The sequence below is a fragment of the Engystomops pustulosus genome, chromosome 10 (assembly GCF_040894005.1).
Source record: "Engystomops pustulosus chromosome 10, aEngPut4.maternal, whole genome shotgun sequence".
Classification (NCBI taxonomy): domain Eukaryota; kingdom Metazoa; phylum Chordata; class Amphibia; order Anura; family Leptodactylidae; genus Engystomops; species Engystomops pustulosus.
Window position 1 is genome coordinate 76346611 of NC_092420.1, and position 22651 is coordinate 76369261.

Here is a 22651-nt window from a genome sequence, read left to right on the forward strand (position 1 = left end):
GAAACAGACTCTTCTAACCAGCTCCCGGGTTAAAATTTGTAGAACAATGAAATCTAGTCGTACCCTTAAATGTAAGAGTAAAATTTCTGACACAAATAGTGTTAGCACAGTCGGAAAGAACCTTTGATTAAAATCCCAATGATACCTGTATCATGCTGCTGGCTTCTTCCTAGCCTGGGATATATCTGATATATATTCAGCTATTCCTACTGTAGGTGGGCACTTCCAGGTTGTGACATCAGCTCAGGACAATGAAGCCACAATATGACAGCATGTCTCTTGCCAGAACACTTACGACTTTCAAATGATGCAAGACAACATGTTTGTAATTGGCCGACCAGAAGCATGTGATGTGTCACATGCTTGTGATATCACTGAAGGTCCTTCGCATCAGACTAAGGACTTTCAAATGATGCAGGACAGCATGTTTGTAATTGGCTGACCTGATGCATGTGACGAATCACATGCGTGTGACATCTCTACAGGTCGTACAAGCCTCTTGTCATCTCTAGCTGTAATATACGGTTTCCCATGGCAACCAGAAAGCATGGCAAATGGAGGGGCAAGGTAAAACCTCTGCTATCTCTTATACAGCTTAAGATACTCGATTATAGTAAATTATAGAATTGCTTAATTTTGCTAAGTGCAGAATTAGGCAAAAGTTTTTAGACTTTACAGTTGTGTATTAAATTTGACATTGCAGCTCAGATTAACCTACCGGTGGTTTCATAGCTCCCTAACATTGCCATAATGTAGTCATACGCTCACATAGTACAGGGTTCCTTCTGTAGTCTCCATCTTTCTTAGAGAATTTTGTATTGTTTTGTGCAACTCCAAACTAAGGTCTGCTACTTATTTATCATGTTCATGCAGAAATAGGAAAATGCAGTCATTTTGTGCAAGTTAAAGAAAATCTTGGGCTACTACGAACGTATATAAAATCAGCTAAATAATGGGGGGGGGGGGTATTTGGCTTAAGGGTTTTTAAATGCAGCTGAAATATGCATTTCTATTGCCTTGGGAAGCAATTTCGGAAGTAACAAATCAACCACAACAAGGAAGATGGACAGTGTATCCGCTAACACAGCTGCCATGTGTACAAAGCAAGAGCGAGTGTGACTCAACCACCAAGGAATGGGATAAGCTCCGGAGAGCGCGGGATCCCTGATTTCCCCATTCTGCTTTACATCATCGCTGTAAACATCAGGAATGCAGAACAGGCACAAGTAATCGTAAGAATAAGCCTTATGTAACGAGGCACGGACATCGCAGACATACAGCAGAAGCAAGACGTGGCTCAAGGACATGAAAAATATGTATAATTACAATACGATACAAGCTTATGGTCTCCAATGCTTCCCTAATTCCATAAAGTCTTCAACAACCAAAATCCTTTCCTAAGGACATCCAAGACCTCGGGCAATGCCTCTCATTAATATGCATTCAATGCATAGATATTTCCAAAAACTGGTATATCAATGAAAGGTGATTTCTATGGAGACGCCATGAATATACATTGACGGCAGATGTAAGGAAACGCAGTGGAATTTTCCCATCTATTCATTAACGCAAATCTACCATCAGAATGCAGAATTAGAAATGAGCGGACCCGAGCTTCCCGGTTAGGATAAAGGTTTGGCGGCCAATCCAGCAATAGGTCTGGGTCACACGGGGTCCACCCAAATCCGAAAAGGAAAGTTCCGAGTCCACTCATCTCTATTCAACATGATAAACCAGGGACACTTATTCAAAGCAGCGCAAAATCTCCTTATGTTTGTTATCCAAATCCAAAATCAAGTATTACAATTATGCTAATGATCCAGAAGGGTTGCTGGGAGGTTACCTTTTCATGCAGCATATAGAAAAGTTTGGGATCTAAACACAATATGAGAACCCTATCAAGGGCTAAACACATACAAAACAGCCTGAATAATGAAGAATAAGCATGTGTTAAGTAGCCAAAAGACAAAATTTTTATTTAAGTTACCAACATGAACATAGAACAAACATCCATAGAGCAAAGGTAAAAACATTTTAAAAGGATGCGAGTGCACCCATAAGTGAGAGATCACCTGGAGCCTGACACCAGATATTGTCAGGTCATCCAGACCTGAGCCACCCACAGTTGAATCCCACAAACACACTGGCTAGTATATATGAACGCGTGGCGGCTGGGTATGTGTGTGCATCAACTGCAGTGGGGTGTCCACTCGCAGTGGGCTCAGCATGGAGTGGTGGAGATCTGTGCACGACTGGTGCAGAGTATCCTGCTTTATCGTGGAGTGAAAAGAGTTGCCCACAAGACACATACCGCCCAAGATAAGCCAATGCAACCTTTCCTGAGCCCTCACCCCTATCCGACACTCTCTGGTAACATATAGGAATTGGCTTATCTTGGGCGGTATGTGTCTTGTGGGCAACTCTTTTCACTCCACGATATAGCAGGATACTCTGCACCAGTCGTGCACAGATCTCCACCAGTCCATGCTGAGCCCACTGCGAGTGGACACCCCACTGCAGTTGATGCACACACATACCCAGCCGCCACGCATTCATATATCCTAGCCAGTGTGTTTGTGGGATTCAACTGTGGGTGGCTCAGGTCTGGATGACCTGACAATATCTGGTGTCAGGCTCCAGGTGATCTCTCACTTATGGGTGCACTCGCATCCTTTTAAAATGTTTTTACCTTTGCTCTATGGATGTTTGTTCTATGTTCATGTTGATAACTTAAATAAAAATTTTGTCTTTTGGCTACTTGACACATGCTTCTTCATTATTCAGACCTTTTCATGCAGCAGCTTCACAGGCTTATACATCGTTTCACCCTCCTACCTGCTCCCTCAGCACTTACAAGGAAGTGCTCCTTGCACAGTGTAACAGCCTGTGAAGTAATGTCACGGAGGAGCTCTGTTAACAGCTCCCAGAGCCCTCCTGGCTCATTAGCACCATGTTAACAAAAAATATGATGATTACCACAGCCACAGTGTCTGTATCTATGATCTATTTTGATGGTAGATTTCCTTTAAGAACAGAACATATGATGTATATGGCCAAACTCAGGACTAACCATCCCTACATCATCTACAACAAAGAGAACAAAACTGACTGCAGAGTATTATAATACAGAAAAACAGAAAGCAAAAAGTATTCATGACGATTGCCTCCATCTTCATGCTCCCGCTTAAACTAAACATCACATATATGTTTCTACCCCCGATGTCCACATGGTAATCACGCATATGGCGCCCAGAACCTTAACCTTGACTTCTTCAAAAACAGAAGTTTCCGAGATGAGTTGGGGGCGAGTAGTGACATCTTATGCTTCGAGGAGAAGCCTACAGCTGCACGGATAAACATGCTGTAATGATCCGGGACGGCAAATGTATTCATGGATTCGGATGGACTAGAATTACTATGATGTCCTTGGGGACGGACCTGTGTATGGCTTAGGATCTTGATGTCAATGTCTCGAGCATTTCTTAAATTTTTGCCTGTTTCTTAGAAAGTATGAACAGATGCCCCTCCGTCCTTTTCCTACTTACATTTTAACACTTTTCAGGGACAACACACAAATCATTTCTGCAAAAACATCCCAGACATCTCATCCTCCGGGATGAACCAGCACCCACTATGTGGGAATACTGTGCATTTTCTGTATCGTCACATAATGGAGTCTTATCTATTACATCAGTATATTTGGATAACAGGACATTGAGATGGCACAGGCGCAAGGCGTTGGCTAAAACTTGTACGTTTGGGGCCAAAAAAGTTTGGATGAGAGGTTTCCTATAATTTATTTTGCAGACAGTGAAAGCTTCCTTTCCAGAAAGCATCTAGCTTCCATTTCACAAGGGATGAGCTTCCAGCCGCAGATATTCCCCATTAATCACAGGCTGTGTACGATCCTGCAGTTATTAATTAGGATCTTACGCAACTTTTGGAAGCGGCCCAAGGACCATTATAAAGGAACCCATGGGCTTAAAGGTTTCCTAAAGGAGAAGATGTCAGGCACTGGTCAGTGGAATAGAAAGTCGGAAAATCCACAAAGCAGCCAGAATCCATCAGCTCCTGGAAGCGGATTCCTATCCGAGGCTCTCAGTTTGGGCCGGAGCCAAGTCAGCAGTCGGCAGCCTGAGCCGAAACACTTAGTGAGACTGGTAAAAGACATAAAATAAAAAAACATAACAAAGGGATGGGATATCGCACGTTTTATACATTTGGGGATGGCTGAAATTCACAGCATCTTCAGATTCTATGGAGTGACCTCCAGAGGTTAGGTTTATGGAGATCCACGCTCTCATACAATGATCAGGTATTCCAGGACCAAGAGGCGGCAGGGAAAGTGGTTCTGGAGAGTCCATCACCAGGAAACGCACATCTCCTCCGACGCCCCTATACATGAAAAATGATACGGGCTGCAGGAGCCAAGGGAGTCCTGAGAGACTGCACACGGGGAAACACAAATTATTCTGGCGGTAAAAAAAAAAGGTGAAATCCATCTTGCGGCCGGAGGAGTTTGCCAGGAATTTTGTATGGAGAAGTAATGCATTACTAGAAATACCTGCTGGGTTAAAAATACACGAGACATACTACAGTACACAAACAGAAAATCCAGAGAGCGTTGCTATAGAAAGTGGTCTTCAATCCGTCTCAACTTCCTTATACAACCTCTATATATCCATAACAAACATCCCCAAAAGCTAAAATTTTAGTTTTCCTTGAGGAGGTATTAAAACAAACCAGAAAAAGACGTTGTAATGAAGAATGGACCTATAACGATTTAAAGGAAACATACACATACAGATAGTGACAGGTTCTCATGGAGCGCTACTAACTAACTGATACCCTTCTTGTAGCTAAAAATTGTTTCCCTTAGATTCCCATCAATTAACTTCATCTTATATTCCCTGGCATTATAGGGGGTATGTCCTGCTCTGCTAGCTCCTCCCCATGTCTCCTCCTAGTATGTCATGTCACATTTGCAACATCTACCCCACGTATGTATCTGATCACATGAAATCACAGAAGCCTCCATGGACATCTACTCCTCCCAATCCTCCATGGAGGCTTCTGTGATTTCATGTGATCAGATACATACTAGGTAGACTAGGCAAATTTATAGAACCATGGATGACATCACCCTGGTCACTATATGAAGTGGCCAATTATGTAACAGAGCTCTCTCTCAATGTTCGACATAGCAGTATGTTCTGTAGCAGTGACATCTTTTAATCAGGAACAAGGGGTCAGGGCAATGCAGTAACCACTGAATCAGTTGGGCCTCATTGGACTCACATCAGGTGATTTGCATGTAAGTTTGCAAACTTTTTTTTTTTCGGGGTGGGTTATTGTACATGACAGATTTTATTTAAATAAGGCACTTGGGGCAGGAAAGAAACTTCCTGTTTACATGCAAAAGCCTCTGTACCTCTTGTTTATTACTACTATTCGCCCCTTTCTCCATAGACTTGTATGAGCTGCAGCCCATAGACTTGGGTAGATATTTCAGAATGAATGTCAATTTAGAAGGGGTGGCAAAAAGTTCAGAAATGAAGGAGTCGTCCAGTTTCCACAAACAAATGTTATTGTTTGTATAATGAGAAGTTAAACAGTTAAACAATTTTCCAACATACTATCTGAATCAGTCTTCTAGATCTCTGCTTGCTGTCATTCTATAGGAAACTTCATTGTTTACTTCCAGTCCATTCACAATGGACCATGATCACGTGACATTGCAGAGTTGCCCGGCTCATTATATCACTGGTCATGTGATGTCACACAGGTGCATTGCTCGTTATAAAACATACAGCTCTGATTACTCTAACGAGCCATGCAACTTTTTGACATTACACGACCAGATTTTACCCACCAATTTACCAATTTATCCTACCCTATATCCCTTTTCTCACCACTTAAGTAAACTTTAGAGGACTACGAAAACCAGCAAAGTGTAGGAGCGGCCACGTATCTAGGCAACTGGAGAAATTAAGAATTAGCCCCCCCCAGCACTAAATGACAATGATCCCCAAGTATCCCCACATGACCACCAATTATACATCCAGTATCAAATACTCTAAACATTTTTATTTTGAGGCGATATTACGCGATGACCACAAGGTGGCAGTGTGCTTTTAGCATGCAATCTATGCGCAAAATATGCTAATTTTTTTATTTTATACAATATTTATGCAGAGTTAATTGTAAAACTCCTGGAAAAAGACCAAGTAGGTTATAGAAACTGGACTCACTAAATCGCTGTCATACGGGTCAGGATCTATTGCTGTGGTTAAGCGACAAGTACAGGGAAAGTTATCACGGCCCCGGTTAACGCCATTAGATTCGCACAAGGCCACATTACAATTCATACCGGATCAGAGCACAGTTTGCGTTGACCGCCAAAGTCTTACGCTCCCCATAAGCTTCTTTGATTAGACCTCGGGTAGTCAATAATCTCCTTTGCTCCGTTGAGCTTTTGCTACCCACTTCTGTGAAAATCATTACCTCCACAAGACTGACAAGATTATTAGCGGCTTACCCAAGTAGGGGATGCAAGGAGTCATCTTCAAACTATTGATGTAGTCTCTGAGCCGCTTGTAATTATCTTCTTTACTGACTACGTACTCCAGTTTCTCAAAGGTTGTCTTGTCTTTCCGACTCAGTAGCTGCAAGGCAAACACATGATCTTAAAGGGGTATCACCATGAAGACAAGTTTCTTACATGTACTCAGGATAACAAAATAACACATTCTCTAATTCCATGTTAGTAACAAAAACGCAGCATTTCACAGATATAAGTCCAACCTGTCTCTATCAGGCCTGGTGTACACAATTTTGTTGCCCCTGGATCTGACCCTGGATCTTCTGAGTTTCGGGTAAGCAGAGAAATGCTATGTAAATGCCACGTTTGACCGCACCCTGAGGGTGTTAAAAAGTTGAAACAGATGCTCGGGGAGATTTATCGTGCTTTTGGCGCCCACGTTTGCACCTTGTAAAAAAAAAAAATGCTCTAAAACCCTAAATATATGCGAGGCAAGGCATTTCAATCAGTTTTCTAACCTGTATTAAAAAGGAGCACTGTTTTGTAGCAAAAAGTCCATGCACCAAAGAATATACTAAATTTCACACCACACTTTTAACACAGCAGGTTGACACCTCCGAGAATGGTCGCATGTTGCGTTTACATCACGTTTATATTGCATTTTGAAACTACTGTGGAAAGATTTGTCTAATTTCACTGCTTTGCTTTAAAAAAATAAATAAATAAAATAAATTTTTTTTTAACTCAAAGCAATGTTACTGCAATGCAATTAGCCAAATCACTTCTTCACAGCTGATGTATTACGTTTCTAAACGCAATGTAAACGCCACAAGCAAGAGTTTACTCCACTGGTGTCCATCAGCCTGAGGCTACATGCGCACTGCCTGTGGCCGCCGTACCGCTCACCCCCACCCCTCTCCACTGGAATATATGGCGCATGGCGCCGTATTCCGGAGGAAGATAGGACATGTCCTATCTTTCTACGGGGTACGGAACGGTACGGTGCCGCACTTGTGTTGACAGCGCCGTGCGCCCATTGCCGTCTATGGGGGACGTATATCAGCCGTATATAACGTCCCCCAAACGGCACTGTGAATGTAGCCTGAGGCAGAGTTCACACATTGCGGTTATGTGTACAAACGCAATTCTAGTACAGCGGGGAGGAGTATAGACAGAAACGCTTTAGATTGGGAACAAGCAACACATCTTTTGCATTGGCAAAATACACATCGCAAGCGTTTAGTTCTAAAGCCAGTTCTACAGAAGTTGCTCCTCTGTGTTTATAAATGCAATACAACTAGGTTAGATTTATCAGAAGTGTCTGAGGTAAAACGGTTGTAGTTTGCAATGGCAACCAATCAGAGCTTAGCTTTTATTTTATAAACCGCTGTAGGAAAATGAATGCTGAGGTCTGATTGGCCGCCATGGACAACTAGAATAGTTTCACCTCAGTCACTTCCTGTTAAATCTCCCTTAGGGTGAAGACACACATGGCGTTTTTGGGCCGTTTTTAACGATCTGAAAACGCACTTAGTAAAAACGGCCCAAAAACGCCATGTGTGTCTTCACCCTTAGTGTGTGAACGCAGCCTTTGAGGGTTTTCGGAGACCATATTCAGCTTTGGGCCGAGCTCCGATTATCTGAGAGTTTTCTAAAGTCAACCAAAAGTTTTTGATTAAAAAAAAAAAAAAAAAAAAGGAACAGAAGGTATAGCTCAGGCTAAACTCTTACTGACAGCGATCTCCACTTACACAAGTGTGTATGTCTGTCCAGAATCAATAAAGATACTATATTCATTAAATTTTAAGAAAAACAAGGAATAATTAGCCATCCCTATGGTGACAATTCGTGGAAACACACAGCTACTGCAGTACTTCAGGAGTCCGGGCCGTGATATTACAAAGTAACAAAAATACAGCTGTTTTCAGTCACATCTTGCGGTGAATGGCAAATCATATCGGGCCTGAAAAGAAGCTACACATAGGCACCAGCTGGTGGAGGCATTAGGGAAAACACCCAATTATAGGCTTTCCCCCGGAACAGTCTTGGCTACTGTCTCCCCTTAAAAACCAGTTGGATAGTAAAGGCCGAATTAGAAAAAAAAAAAAATAAATTATATAAAAAAATATATACCCTAATTAACAAAAGTAAGAAACTTTATTGAAAACTGCAAAAAAAAAAAAAATCTTTGTTTTATAGAAAATCAGACCACACTACAGTAACACTTGGTGTTTACCACTAGTTCTGCGGCACTAACCCAATATTTTCCCGGAGCGCAGGTTAAAGAGAAGCCGCATCGTACAGATAACTGACTGCCAAAGAACAAAACTGAATGAGATCACAGATGTGCTCACACAGGACAATAACAGATTAGATACATATCCAGTAGCAATGATTATTCATCACTACAGTAAGGCAGGCGCTTTTTTCTTCTGGGATTAATAATGCCGAAAAAAATTGGACTTGTATAAATCATAGAAATCAGGAGAAATCCACGTCATTGAAAACAGAGATGAAGTTACAGATCCAGTCTACAGTGCTCAAAAAATCATTCACTTTTCACTACAGGAAAGATTTTTTTAATGAGCTTCGGGGTAGTTTTGCATTTAGCAGATTTTTGTTACACTGGAGCAGTGAACCCCCCCCCCACCAAAAAAAAAAAAAAAAAAAGGTGATGCCACACATAGTGTTTTTGGGCAGTTTTTAGTTTGTGCATTTTTGTCCAGTTTTTGTCCATGGATTTTTAAAAACGGATGCATGTTTTAACGGCCCAAAAACAGCCCAAAAACGCCATTGTGTGGCATCACCTTTACTCTTACACCATGATTGATCAACTGTAACAAATATGCTAATGATATGCTAGTGATCCACGCCAGATTTTGCCTTCAAAACCTGCATTTGAAAAACTGACCGTGTGAACGCACCCTCAATGGACTGCGCAATGTCCACATCATGTAAAGCTGCTCTTCATTACATCTCCTGCCTATTGACACGTCTCCCGCTCTCCAGTAATTGAATCACTCTACGTTATCCCTTCCACCTGAGACGGCTCCACTGCTCATTTGTCTCTTTCCCACAATTCAGGAGTCTGCAGTCTATGGAGATTTGCTCCTGTACCCTCACGTCATCTCTACAGTATGGCTGTCACCATATCCCTTGACCTCAACACCAAGTAATCCGTCTCATGGACGCCAGTGGAATTCATAGAAAGTCTGTAACAGATTAACACCCGTCCATGAACTCTTCACATATCCCCAGAGTGGTAGAAACCAGACTCATAGTCAAGACATCATTCTTGAACTCAAACTCAATTACAGTGGTGTCCATGCACTACACATTGTTCCTCGGCCACAAATAACAGATTCCTGTTACGTTTTTGCAGCCCATGTGTCATCAGGGTGCAGGAAGTAAGTTCTCCTTACGGAGACTTTGCCAATTAAACCCGCCTTGCAGGTGTGGAGACTTACAGCCATTGACGCTCCACTGGGGGATTCTAGGAAATATGCAAATACAGTTTTCAGGATGGAATAAGAATAACACTGGCGCTTAGCTACCTTGTAAGGCAGCCCCCTTAACATCAAGCATGACTTTGAAGAAGCCTAATGACATGATGTGGGATTAAAATAAAACCCGTAGACACGACTGTTTTGCCGTCTTTGCGCCTCATCAGTAAAATGCAGGAAACTGGTTCAGTATGGTTTAACTGGTTTAGTTGAGTATATTCCACTCAGATTATAGGAAATGTTTTGTGGGTAAAAAAAAAAAAAATTCCCATTAAAATGGGAAAGGGATTTGCCATGGATTTTCAATCTGTCCCTTATGTTGCATATTTTAACATTTAAAGAAAATTTACAAAATGTATACAGTATTACACGAAGTACACTTGCACGCTGGGGTGTGTCCCCTGAAACAAGATCTGTTCTTCCCATATCCTAATTGCCTAATTTTGGAAGAAAATTGTCTTTTAATATGATGCAAGTTAGCCTCAGGGGCTCCTTTCTGTGTCACAGAAGCTCTGTGGCGTAGAGCTGACGTCACCGGCTCTGTGGCTGGGGAGAGGTGGTAGGAGGCGGGAAATAACACCGTACCAAGCCGGTATAACAAAATGACGGAGCCAAAAGGGGCTTCTGTAAGGTAGACAGGAGCCCCTGTGGCTCATTTGCATCACTTTAGAAGACGTGTGCTTAGGAGGTAAATTTGAAGTAATCTTTTCTGTAATGCACATTTAATTGCAGTATGTGAACTATCCATCACATCATCTAAAAGCAGAAGTCGAATTCATTAGCTGCTCCTCGATGTGATACAAACCGCAGAAGATAAATATATCACTTACTGCCCACGTCTTGGTGAGTCGGAAGATTGGAGCACTCTGTAACCCCGAGACCACGGCCATTAACGCGTGCAGGTTGTTCAGCTCGTACAGCTTCTGTGGACAGATCAAACATTACAATTTCTCATTATTTTCCCTCCACCATGTTCTGGATGTATTCTTGCGCTATGTTTTAGCAATCTTGATGTCAGATTCAGCAATTATCTTCAAGGGGGAAAACTTTAGTGTGAAGAAACTGTAGTACAATGCAGCGCTCCATGGAAACACTTCTGGAATTGATTTTTCCATAATAATTTTACTGTTCGGTCACACGGTTAATTCTCACACTTCGCACCCACGGTAAATCAATGTCTGGGGTTGGTTTTTGTATTGCAAGCAAAGGACTTGGGGATCAAACCGAGCCAAGTACCTCTTTGGGGTTGTCCAGAAACATTAAGTTTTCCCCCAATTTGCAGGTCAACATCTGCAAAGAGTTTGCATGTTCTCTCCGTGTTTGCGTGGGTTTCCTCCGGGTCCTCCGGTTTCCTCCCAGACTCCAAAACATACTGTTAAGTTGTTTAGATTGTGAGCCCCATGGAGACAGGGACCAATTTGTCATGCTTTGTGCAGCGCTGCGTAATCTATGTGCGCTAAATAAATAATAATTATTATTATTAACCTGCTGAGTAGTGGTGGTACCCCAGAGATCATGAGAATGAGGGAATGAGGTTATCCTGTCACTACAAGTGCTCCCCTATCCAGAGGTAGCTGAGGGCAATGCCATAAACACATGCCGGACCTAGCGCTACATACAGCGGACCCCTGTTCTCATGACCTGTGTGGGTCCGCAGGAAATAGGAACCACACAAAAGCCACTCTATATAAGCGCTATACTAGACTATATAATAAAAGCCTATGGAGAACATATCCCTCTGTATTTGTTCTGCACGTTGGAAGCAGAGCCCGCTGCCACATACATCAATGTCTCGGGTTGGGGCTCTTTGGGGATTTGCACTATAAAGGCTCTTTGCACATACCTCCAGGACTACACTGTGAGAGCTCACGGACTCACAGGGCGCCTGGAAGCATTTAATGGCATCCGAGAGCGCTGCCAAATGAAGTGTCGGGAATAAATATTTATCCGTGGGTGCGAGTATGCTAAGTATGTGCTGCCCGTATCATCTATGAAACACCAGGACAGGAAGGAACGCCGCAGGCTTCTCTCACCTTGGCAGTCTTTATATAATGGCTCAGGACCTCGGCGCGGATCTTTAGTGTTTGTGCGTGAAGAATCTCTCTTACGACCCAAAAGCTCACCTGAAAAAGAAGGAAACGCATGAGTGTGGATCCGGCCATGTACAACAAGTGTAATGGGCTGCCATGTCTATCCGACGGGAGTTCAATGAGCCCTTTCAACGCAAGGAATCTGAAAGTCGTCCAACTCCTCTAGGAAGGAAACATTTGGGTACGGAGAGGATTGGAGGCTGCAAATCCTTTCACAGTGTTACAGCTCTGGGTCAGAATACCTTATCAGCCTTATTCAGACACGAGGATCAGACGCGGAGTCACTGCCAAACCTTGCAGACTATTATATGGCTGTCTAAAAGCTTAGAGAGGACGGGTCCACTGTAATATATCAGTTTTGGAGAACTTTTTAAAAAAAATACAGCATGCTTTTTTTTTTTTTTAATTTCTCCTCTTAATTTTTGGAATATTTTGACAACTGGGTGTTACCAGTTGCAAGATGCTTTCCCGCACAATCAGACACAGACCAATCAATCAGCATTAGACTAATTGTAAAAGGGACCCAGCCCTTGTACACCAAGAATGCAAAATGGGGTTGTAACATTTTAGGAAGTTATTCACCAGCCTGCGGATATTTTTTATAGCCAGGTGATCAGCGAGGGTCCTCCACCGATTACAAAAACAGGACCCCCCAGGAACCAGGAGAACAGGGACCCCGTTCTTGAGAATGTGTGGGGCAGTAGAAAGATCATGCCTTCTCATGATCCATTCAATTGAATTGGAGACTCAGGAATTGCTGAGCTTATCGCTCAAGTATCTCTGGCACTACCAATGACTGTCCATGGGAGTGGCAGAGATACCTGAATGCTATGTTCTGCAATTTCCGCCACTTCCACACTATTGCATAGAGTGGCAAGTAACAGAGGTCTCCAATTCACAGGTCTCCAAAAAGAAGATCCACAACGATTACTGAACCAGACATGCCACGAGAGCGGACCCATATTCTCTACTTTAAATTCATTTCTATACATTTTTACGTTTTTTTTCTTTTAAATCGGAATTTCAGAAAAGTATTTTACACAGGGGACGGTCGCAGACTTAATAAATCAGTGCAGGATTGAGCAGGGGGATAGGGAGGTATGAGTATAATAACCTTCATCACCCCCGAAACCCCCCCCCCCCCCCCCGACACAGGTCCCCTTATAGCGCTATACTCTCCTAATACTTTTTATATGTTACTTGACGTCACAGCCGGCAGTGGAACCGGTCTTTAGTTTTTCTGCAAAAATATTTCCAATCGCCCTTTTCTTTCCTTTTTTTTTTCTATATGCTGTGGATATCCCAGTCTTCTTATTACAGCATAAAATGCAAGGAAAGTTGAAGTTAAATAATGAATGTTATTTCTAGAAAAAAAAAAAAAAAATATTGGACCGGGAACGGTAATTTCCTCATGTCTGGCTGAGAAAAAAAAAAATTCCACCTGCAGCTCACCAGGTTATTGGATTTTATTCCCTTCAGAAATAAAAGTTTGTCCTCGGCTGTGACTTGTTTAATATAAATTCTATTATGTGTCTGTAACATGGGATGTTGTCAGCAGCTAAGAGCCGCTCAATTCCTCCATTATAGCCCTGCTTAAAGAGCTCAATATTTCATAGCCTCCATCCTAACCTCTCCGCAGCCGACATGAAGGAGCTCCAGAGAAAGCAGACTCAAACGATGCAGAATAACGCTCCTGGAAGATCGAGCAGATTGAAAGAAATAATAAATCTGAAAATATAAAACTATAAAATCTACATTTTCCTCCTGTGGAAAAGGTAGAGGATAGAAGTTGCTGCAGCCAGTTGTCTTGCAACAATAACAGATGAGGTCGAACTAAAGGGTGTTCTTGGGACACAGATTATTCAGCTGGTGGCTGACATGGGAATGATTATCGGAACATGGATTACTTTGCCCTGCAGATAGAGAGGATGCTGCGGCCAGTTGTCTTGCAACAATAACAGAGCAAGTTAGACTAGACTGTATTGTTGGAATGCAAATTACCCTACTGCAAATCTGCTACTACAGGCAGTCCCCAGGTTACAAACAAGATAGGGTCCGGAGGTTTGTTCTGAAGTTGAATTTGTATGTAAGTCGAAACTGTGTATTTTATAACTGTAGATCCAGACAAAAAAAAAAATTTGGGCCCCAGTGACAATTGGAGTTTTTTTTGCAGTAATTGGACCAAAGATTATCAATAAATCTTCATTACAGACACCGTACAGCTGATCATTGCAGTCTGGGACTATAGTAAAGCATTCATAAAGCTTCAGAGGTCAGAGGGGTCTGTCTGTAACTATGGGTTGTCTGTAAGTCGGGTGTCCTTAAGTAGGGGACTGCCTGTATTTCAACTGGATGCTGGCTAGAAAGTTAGTGAATATTGAAGCATGGCTTAGCTCTGTCTACTGCATATAGGGTAGAGGTTGCTGCAGCCAGTTGTCTTGCAGAGAGACCAAGAATGGAGACATGACTGTGCCCCTGTGACACACAGATTTATTTTTGTTACCGTAATCTGCTTCTATGTTATCTGATGGGGATTACAGTGGAAGACACATATTTAAGGAGCCTACTCCAGCTAGATGAAAGGGTAAAGGCTGCTGCAGATAGTTATCTTACAGCATGATGATAGACAAAGAATATGTCGTCACCTGTGACAGATTTTTTCCATTAAATTTTCTGTTCAAATTGTAAGTGTAGACAAAATTGGCCCAATGGATGGTGAATATGAATGGAGGGTGCGCTGGGATACAGGAATATATTTTTGTTTAAAAAAAAAAATAATAATAATATATATATATTAAAAAAAATAATAATATATATATGTTGTACATTTTCTGACGCACCTGGTTAAATCGTCTTGTGAAGGCCACAGCATTCGGTGCAGAACTGTATTTCTCTTTTTTATTCCAGCCACAACTTGATAATTCCTTAAGGGCAAAAAAAAAAAAATTAAAAAGTATAAAACTAAAAATGTTTAAGAGATTAAAAAAAAAAAAAAGTAATACAATGCACATTATCAGAATATGTTTGACTTAAATTAATTATATAAGAATATTCCCGGCAATGTAACAATAATCCACTGTCTGATGTTAAGAACATTAAAAAAGTAGACCATAACCAGACTGGGTGAGGTGGTGCCAGTGCCCTAAAGAGGTAATGCAGGAGTTGCTGGTGATCATCAAATAGAGTCTTACTAACAACCCCGGGACCCGATCCAACGTATTAAAGCGGTTTGCAAGGAATTTATATTGATGGTCTACGTTTTCAATGGAAGATGTGACTGCAGCGATTGGTTTCACCCGCCACAAGGACGTGAAGCCAACTGCTTCCAGGTCTGTATCCCGTGCTTACCGCAACAGCTGATCGAAGTGCGGGCAAGGTTTTAGGAAAATTTCTCAATATAAATTCCTGGTGGTTCATTTTCTTAGTTTCTGCAAAGACCTGTTTACAATGTAGATTTGACACGGATACCGGAGACAATTTCTGATGCATATGAAACAGAGTTTTAAAAAATATTTTCCTTGGATTTCTTGGATGGTCTCATAAAAAAAAAAAAAAAAAAAAAAAAAAAAACACTTATGAAGCCTGAAGCCCCACAGGCTCATTTGCATACAGTCTTTCATCCTGGTGGTAGATGTCCTTTAAGTACTGCAGCTTCTTTAAGTGCTCCGAGCAAGTATTTTAGCCTGAATAGCTTCCTGCTCTCTGCTGAGACCATCCACCTCTGGTCATTTAGAACTGGATCAGAACTTTGGTTGGATACTTTCAGCAGTTACTCAGAGCAGTAGGAAGGGGCTATAGAAAAATAATTCCAAAAGAGCACAAAGCTCTTCAGGCTCAAAGATGCGCCCAAAGCACTTGAAGGAGCAAACCTGGGTTAAAAGTTAACTTTTCACAGTCCTGCTGCTACTTAAAGGGGTTTTCCCACAAAAGAAGTTAGACATGCAGTCTGCTCTGTTCATCTCGGGTAGCGAGATCCGACTGAGGTACAGTGGACCCCATTGAACCCCTTGTTCTCGTGATCATCACTGAGACCCCCATTGATCAGTTTTAAAAGGCCCTAACTTGTTGTGTGCGAAAACCTCTTTAATACACCTAGAAAGGCGTTGCTCCCTAGGGCATATAGCACCTAGAACCATTGCAATATGGTCAAAACTGATGGATTCCCTTCAGACCGAGTGTCAAGATTTCCATTACGGATCATTCAGGCAATTTTGGTTGATGGTCGACAACCGATATTGTACTTTTTTCTGTAACTATCCAAGATTTCGGAGCAGAACCCTGTGCTTCATACGCATGGGAAACAGATTGTCAGGAAGTTTTTGTTGCAGACTGACTTCAGAATTCACAACCCGCAATGTGAACAGTGCCTTGTAGAAGTGAAGCTTTTTATACAGAATATAGACTGGTGGACCTCCATTTACAGCGTTTCATCAGCATGCTGAGAGATCAATGAATAGCTAGGACTTCAGACACAATACAAAAAGCAGGAGATGATGTATTTACTAACAATAGTAACCAAGGAATAATGGAAACTCTGATGGAGAGGACACCTCATGACTCCGAGCCGAGAGGGGGAAATGTGGTATGGATTACCGCTCACAGGAGAAATTTATCTTTTTAGCCAACATTTTTCCAACCTAAATTAATAAAATAAACACCAGGTAACTCCATCCCGAGCACTTTAACCAGTTAGCGGCTGGCAGCAGAACCTGCTACACATCGGTAAGCGCAGCCCCTAATCAATGAGCGCAACACATGTGAACCATCACAAGTCACAGAGGCGGCCATCAATCTTATGATCTAGACCAGCTGAAGATCCTCAGATCTATGCGGACGGCTCGTCAATATCTCCAGATCCGGGCAGAGATGGTCTTGATCGTCCCTTGAAATTATTTGCAGAGAATCCTCATATAATGGGCTTGATTGTTACCACATGTTGCAGCGGATCTCACACAGCGCAAAAGCAACAGATAATTTATTTCCTGTCCCCAAATTTCTTTCCTGTTTCTATTTTCTTTCTAGATCTGTAAGATTCCTCCTTGTATACTAATAGTAAGATAAAAGCAATTCTTCTAATCATGGATATAAGAACTTGTTGAGGATTACAGTCTACATGTATTCAACGCATTATTCACACTCTGAGCCACATCTATGGCTCCTCATGTACATCTTAAAAGGACTCACCTATTTTGACCTTATTAAAGGGGTTGTCCGAGGGTATATACAAAAAACCTTGAGTGGCCAGGATGGAGTGGTTTAGAAAAAATAAACATGTGCTTACCTCCATGGTCCCTCCCAGCCTCCAGCACTGCGATTTCTCCCATCCGTGCGCCCAGCTTCTGGCCGGCATAGGTGGGCAGCGTGGCTTCCGTGCCCACCATCTGTTTACATGGGGCACGGAACTAAGAGATTGCAGCGGTGTAGGCCAGGAGGGACCGCGGAGGTAAGTACATGTTTATTTGTTTTTAACCCGCCCCATCCCGGCTACCCAAGGGTTTTTTATACCCTTGGACAACCGAGAGTATAAAAAACCCTTGGGTGGCTTTAGAGGTCTCATGTGGCCTGTTGGCTGAGTTGTGCCTAACTGGACTATAGCTGCACTTTATGTACATGCTCAGTAGTGAAGCTCCTCTGCTACAGATCAGATCAAGGCACTGGGAAAGAACGACTGTACTTAAGTTAAAACTTAAGTTATAGTGACCAGGGCTGTGGAGTCGGTGACCATTTTGGCAACATTGGACCTAGGGAAACTGAGGAGTCCGAGTCTTTGTTGGAGAAGGAAATTTGGTTTACCGACTCCACAGTCGTATACAAGTAGACGCCCTGCAAAAGCAAATTATAAACCAAGCAGTGAAGTGGTTAAACATATAAGTAACACAGGGCCCCAAATCCCTTCAATATATGTAGGTTACAAGTGTTATGAGCATTGAGGCAAAAAACCGAAACCCAAATTATGTCAAACAGCATTAAAAGGGTGGAAAACGTTCACATTTTTAGACGTTCATTCCGTGAACTACTCACCTCTGGCTGAATGGCTTTAAACACCGGCATATCCATTAGTGTTATCTGACCCTGCAAGAGAGCGCCCAGAGGATTAGGACTCAGCAGGTAAACGGATCAATTATGGGATGACAATGTATGTGGAAGAAAGGGATCTGCTCTGATGTAGAGATCTCCCATGCGGGATGACAGGTTTATAGTCGGGTTTAGGGGATTTATACAAGTATTAAGTCAGAAGAACAGATATGGATGATAACATCACAGACACAACATCACAGATTAGAATAATTTAAAGGGAACCTGTCACTGGATTTTACCCAATTAAACTACAATCCCCCTCAGTTAGGGAACGAAATGTCCTTTCTGGATTTCTCTCTTTTTCTGTTCTGGAATCAAGTAAAAAAGGAGCAGAGAAGAGTCATATTTGTCTCAGATGAATGAATTTTAGGGGCTATAATGGAAGTCACTTCAATCGCCCCTATTTAGCACCTAGAAATATGCTGCTGGTGTCATATTAAAGGAAAGAATCTCATTTTTTAGATCACATCAGGTTCTATGAATTACAGAACAGGAGATACAGGTAGCTAGAAAAAAAAAAAAAAAAGACAGGAATAAGAGCTTTTTCCTTGCATGTATCTTCAGTTCTGTAGATCCTAAAACCAGGCTGATGTGATCTAAAGATGAGATTATCTTTAATATGACACTAAAAGCATGGTTCCAGGTACTATAGAAGCTAAGGGCACCTGACACTACCCATGAAGCCTCTAAAAGCGACTCATCTCAGGCAAAATATGACTCTTCTCTGCTTATTTCCACATGACTTTTTATAGGTAAACGGGTCGGATCGCACATACAGGAGGGAATTCTAGGAAGGACATTTCATACCCTACCTGAGGGGATTGGTAGTTTAAAAAGGGTAAAATCTGATGACCGGTTCAGTACAAACCCTACAACGTATATTTATGTAAAATGGATTGGCCCAAATTGTTATAAACTGGCTTTAATCGGAGGAATTCTTGTAATAATAAATATGCATTGGACGTCTTTTTGTCTGCCTTTTTATACAAGTTTTACACATTTCTATTTACTACAATTTTTTTCTTTGCTACAACTACTTCAATCCCATCACATTGGCAGATGCCTCATCCTAGGTCCAGAAGAAATTAGGCAAAAGGTTATAGCTAGTACGGTATTACAAAACCATTTCTAAGGTTGTGGAAGCGGAGCTAAATGGAGAAGACGTCCAAGGAGCGGCCGGACTGCCAAAAGCATAGAGCGAGAACCCTTCCAGACAGTCGCCAAACATCTCCATGTGTCTATATAGTCACTGTGATCACTATAGGAGGGGACTGGGCCAAAAAACAGACAGGGGACAAGCAGCGGCGTCCAAGAGTAACCTTGATGTTTGTCCCACAAAAACACCTGGACGACACCAGATGTTTGGAAGAATTTTCTCAGGACAGATTAGCCAAAAACAACACAGGTCTTTTGAATTTTGTAATGCAAAACTGCTTTCACAGTAGGGTCATCAAGGATTCATGGAGGTCCATTTTTTTGTGTAATGCTTTATTTAACCAGTGGGAGGCGCTGCAGAGAGATTTTTTTCACTGCCCGTTAGATTGCCCTGCATTATCACTAATCAGCTTAAAAGAAATCTAGCATCAGAATCCATCATGATAAAAAAGGGGCTCCTGGGGGTTTTACCAGAGCCGATCCGTGCTGCAGCTTCACAGGCTGTTACACTGTGCAGTTGATTTTAGAAGAAAGGAGGCTGTGGATAACAAATATAAGAAGATTATCATGGATCTATGAGTAAGTGTCCCTGGATTATCATGATAGATTTTGATGGTAGATTTACTTTAATTTTAGTTACCCTTCCAAGAAATAGGACTGACATTGCCTTAAAAAAAAAAAAAAAAAAGACTTATTGGGTTATTCGCTCTTGAATTTGGTAGGTAATGGGCTTGTGTTCAACATATGGTACTGATCTTTTCTGACATTTCATTTTATTGGCTTATATTTCAGAGGAAGGAACCACATTCTCTATGTTTACTGCAGGGTGGTGTGGAAAGAACGCACTGCTGGATTTCTGGCACCAATTTTTTTTATATAAATTACAACCATTTCATTCACAAACTTTATCAGTTTCCATGGTAGGCATAGGCTTTGCTTCCATGTAGCCAACTTGCCGGGTACATGCAGCTACCATTAAAATTAGGAGCTTACTGTATCCTGTTTATATTGTGCTTTATGTGGTTTGTTCTCCCATTACTTATTGTCTATCCACAAGGGAGAGAAGTAGTTATACAATGGTCTGCAGCCTTAGCTTGGGGGAGAATGACAACGGACCTCCATCCATTCCAGTGATTGGTGGGGTCCCTGGGGTCAGACCTCCTCTAATTTATAACTTACTGTATATCATGTGGATAGGGCATATACAATATCACTTCCTAAACACATTCTACACCCAAAAACAAACTTTCTTCGTAAAAATATAAAAAAAAACTTCTTACAGCATATTCCTCTGGAGTGACCATAAGGACGTCAAACACGACAGCATCAAAACTTTTCTTCAGGGCAGCCGAGTCTTTGTCGCTCAGTGATTCTGAGCTGCTGCTTTTCTGTAAGGGAGGGGGGGAAAAAAGAAGGTCAAAACTGTGTATAAAGGAAATGCCACCAGCTTAATAGAGTAACTTTACCCATACACCGTCAATAGCTGATCAACTATCCCCGTAGACGCAGAACAATGTTACTGGGGAAATCAATAGATCAGATCTAATGCAATCTACTGTGAATGAGGCCCCAAAGAGATTATAGCAACTATAGCAATCTAGAGAACAGGGGTCCTGTTCTAATTCGTAGGTGGAGTAAGAGGTGTCCTGCTTCTCCATTGAACAGTATTATAGAGTCGGAAACCCCATAGCACAGAGCTTGTCCATCTCCAGCACTCACCTGAATAAGTGCTGGGGATACCTGAGCACTGTGCTCAGTAATTTCCAAAACGCCCATACTATTGATTGTAGCAGAAGGACACATGCTCCAAACACTAGTTAGAATAAGACCTCCTGTTCTCTGGATTTTTAGGGGTCCCAGCAGTCAGATCCTAATAAATGAGTTTGTTATCCACTACCCTGTAGCTTTATGTATAACTTTTATTTTTGGGTACAATGCCTTTAAAGTTATGGACTCAAAGCTTTCCTTGACACCCAAATTATGTTTTGGCATATATTAACCGAATATAATATCCTCTGCAAATACTAAGAAATTATTGAAAATAAGCTACTTTGGCAATCACTCTCCAGATACACATATACTGTTCCGATATCGCATATGGCTCAGTGTACAAAGGTATCCCCAGCACTGTCTTAGGCCTCATGCACTTAACCCTTATGGGGGACATGATCCGACAACATGTTTTAGCGCACCATGTCGGGGGTAGTTATCCATAGAGAGAGGAGGGGCGAGGACAGCTCAGCTCCCCTACCTTCTCCTCCCAGCTATGCACTTACCTGGATTACAGCCCTGCCATCTGCATGAGGCCCCAGTGTGCGTTGGCCTTTGTTTGGCTTCCCTGCACCCCCCTACATATTGCTCGGGAGGTCTTCACTGGATCATATAATTTTTGGGAGCTATAATAATAAATCTCCTCACCTCTGAAGCATTCGTAGTGAGAGGAGCAGTGTTGCTCGTCTGGCCGTTCATTAGGTCCATTCTTCCGGCACCATTAGTGCTTGCTCCCTCTTCGTAGTGAGCGCAAAAAACTTTGATCATCTCATCTCCATGGAAGTAAAAGCATCATTTTCATACTGCAATAAAACAAAATGGGAGAATAGTGAGCGGCCATAAACATAAAAAGCACAACAAATACGCGGATGACAAAGTCAGGAAGGTGAAGGCCGGACACGTTACACTCCAGCGTTGTGCTGCCATGGTTATACAGTAATTATAGGAACTGAACTCCATTCATCTCAATGACTAAATGCATTGACTGAAAGACCCAGAGCAAACTCAAGTGGCCTTGGAAAATTGCCTCGGGTCAAAGGTAACAAAATTGGTTTCTAAATTTAACCTAAATAGTTTCATTGTTCGGCTTTATGTAGAGACCATGGTCTTAGTGGTAGGAAAATAGCCAGAGGTGCTGCGGTGAGGGCCGACACATACCATATCTACAAGTAATAGGGACTATGGTAATATATATGTATATGATAACTACTATGTTTCTGTATGTATGAAATAAGAAAGGGTGAGGATTAAAAAAAATGACTACTTTCTACAGGCCGCTATACCTGGACATGTAGCGCCACCTAGTGGAGATGAATGATCCTTACAGAACAAATATAAACGTTGTACAGTCTCTACACCGGATGGATTTTATACAGACGACAGGCGGACCCCCCCCCCCCATGTCTGACAAGTAGGCAGTAGAGGGTAAAATGCAAAGACCTATTCTGGCACAGAATTTGTGACAACAGTTAATAAAAGTACTGGAAAAGTCTAATACTGGACACTAGTTATCT

At 41.9% G+C, this 22651-nt stretch overlaps 1 protein-coding gene across 8 annotated transcripts in view; it reads right to left on the reverse strand.

The window, feature by feature from the left end:
* RALGPS2 (Ral GEF with PH domain and SH3 binding motif 2) overlaps positions 1–22651 on the reverse strand; it is a 111359-nt gene that overhangs the window by 47821 nt on the left and 40887 nt on the right. For all 8 annotated transcript variants that reach the window (XM_072127786.1, XM_072127787.1, XM_072127788.1 and 5 more), the window contains exons 2-8: positions 21786–21940; positions 20648–20755; positions 18156–18206; positions 14975–15058; positions 12078–12167; positions 10875–10967; positions 6539–6665 (exon numbers count right to left, since the gene is read on the reverse strand). In XM_072127786.1, coding sequence (XP_071983887.1) covers positions 6539–6665; positions 10875–10967; positions 12078–12167; positions 14975–15058; positions 18156–18206; positions 20648–20755; positions 21786–21905 — 673 coding nt within the window. In that variant the 5' untranslated portion in view covers positions 21906–21940. The remainder of the gene's footprint in view (positions 1–6538; positions 6666–10874; positions 10968–12077; positions 12168–14974; positions 15059–18155; positions 18207–20647; positions 20756–21785; positions 21941–22651) is intronic.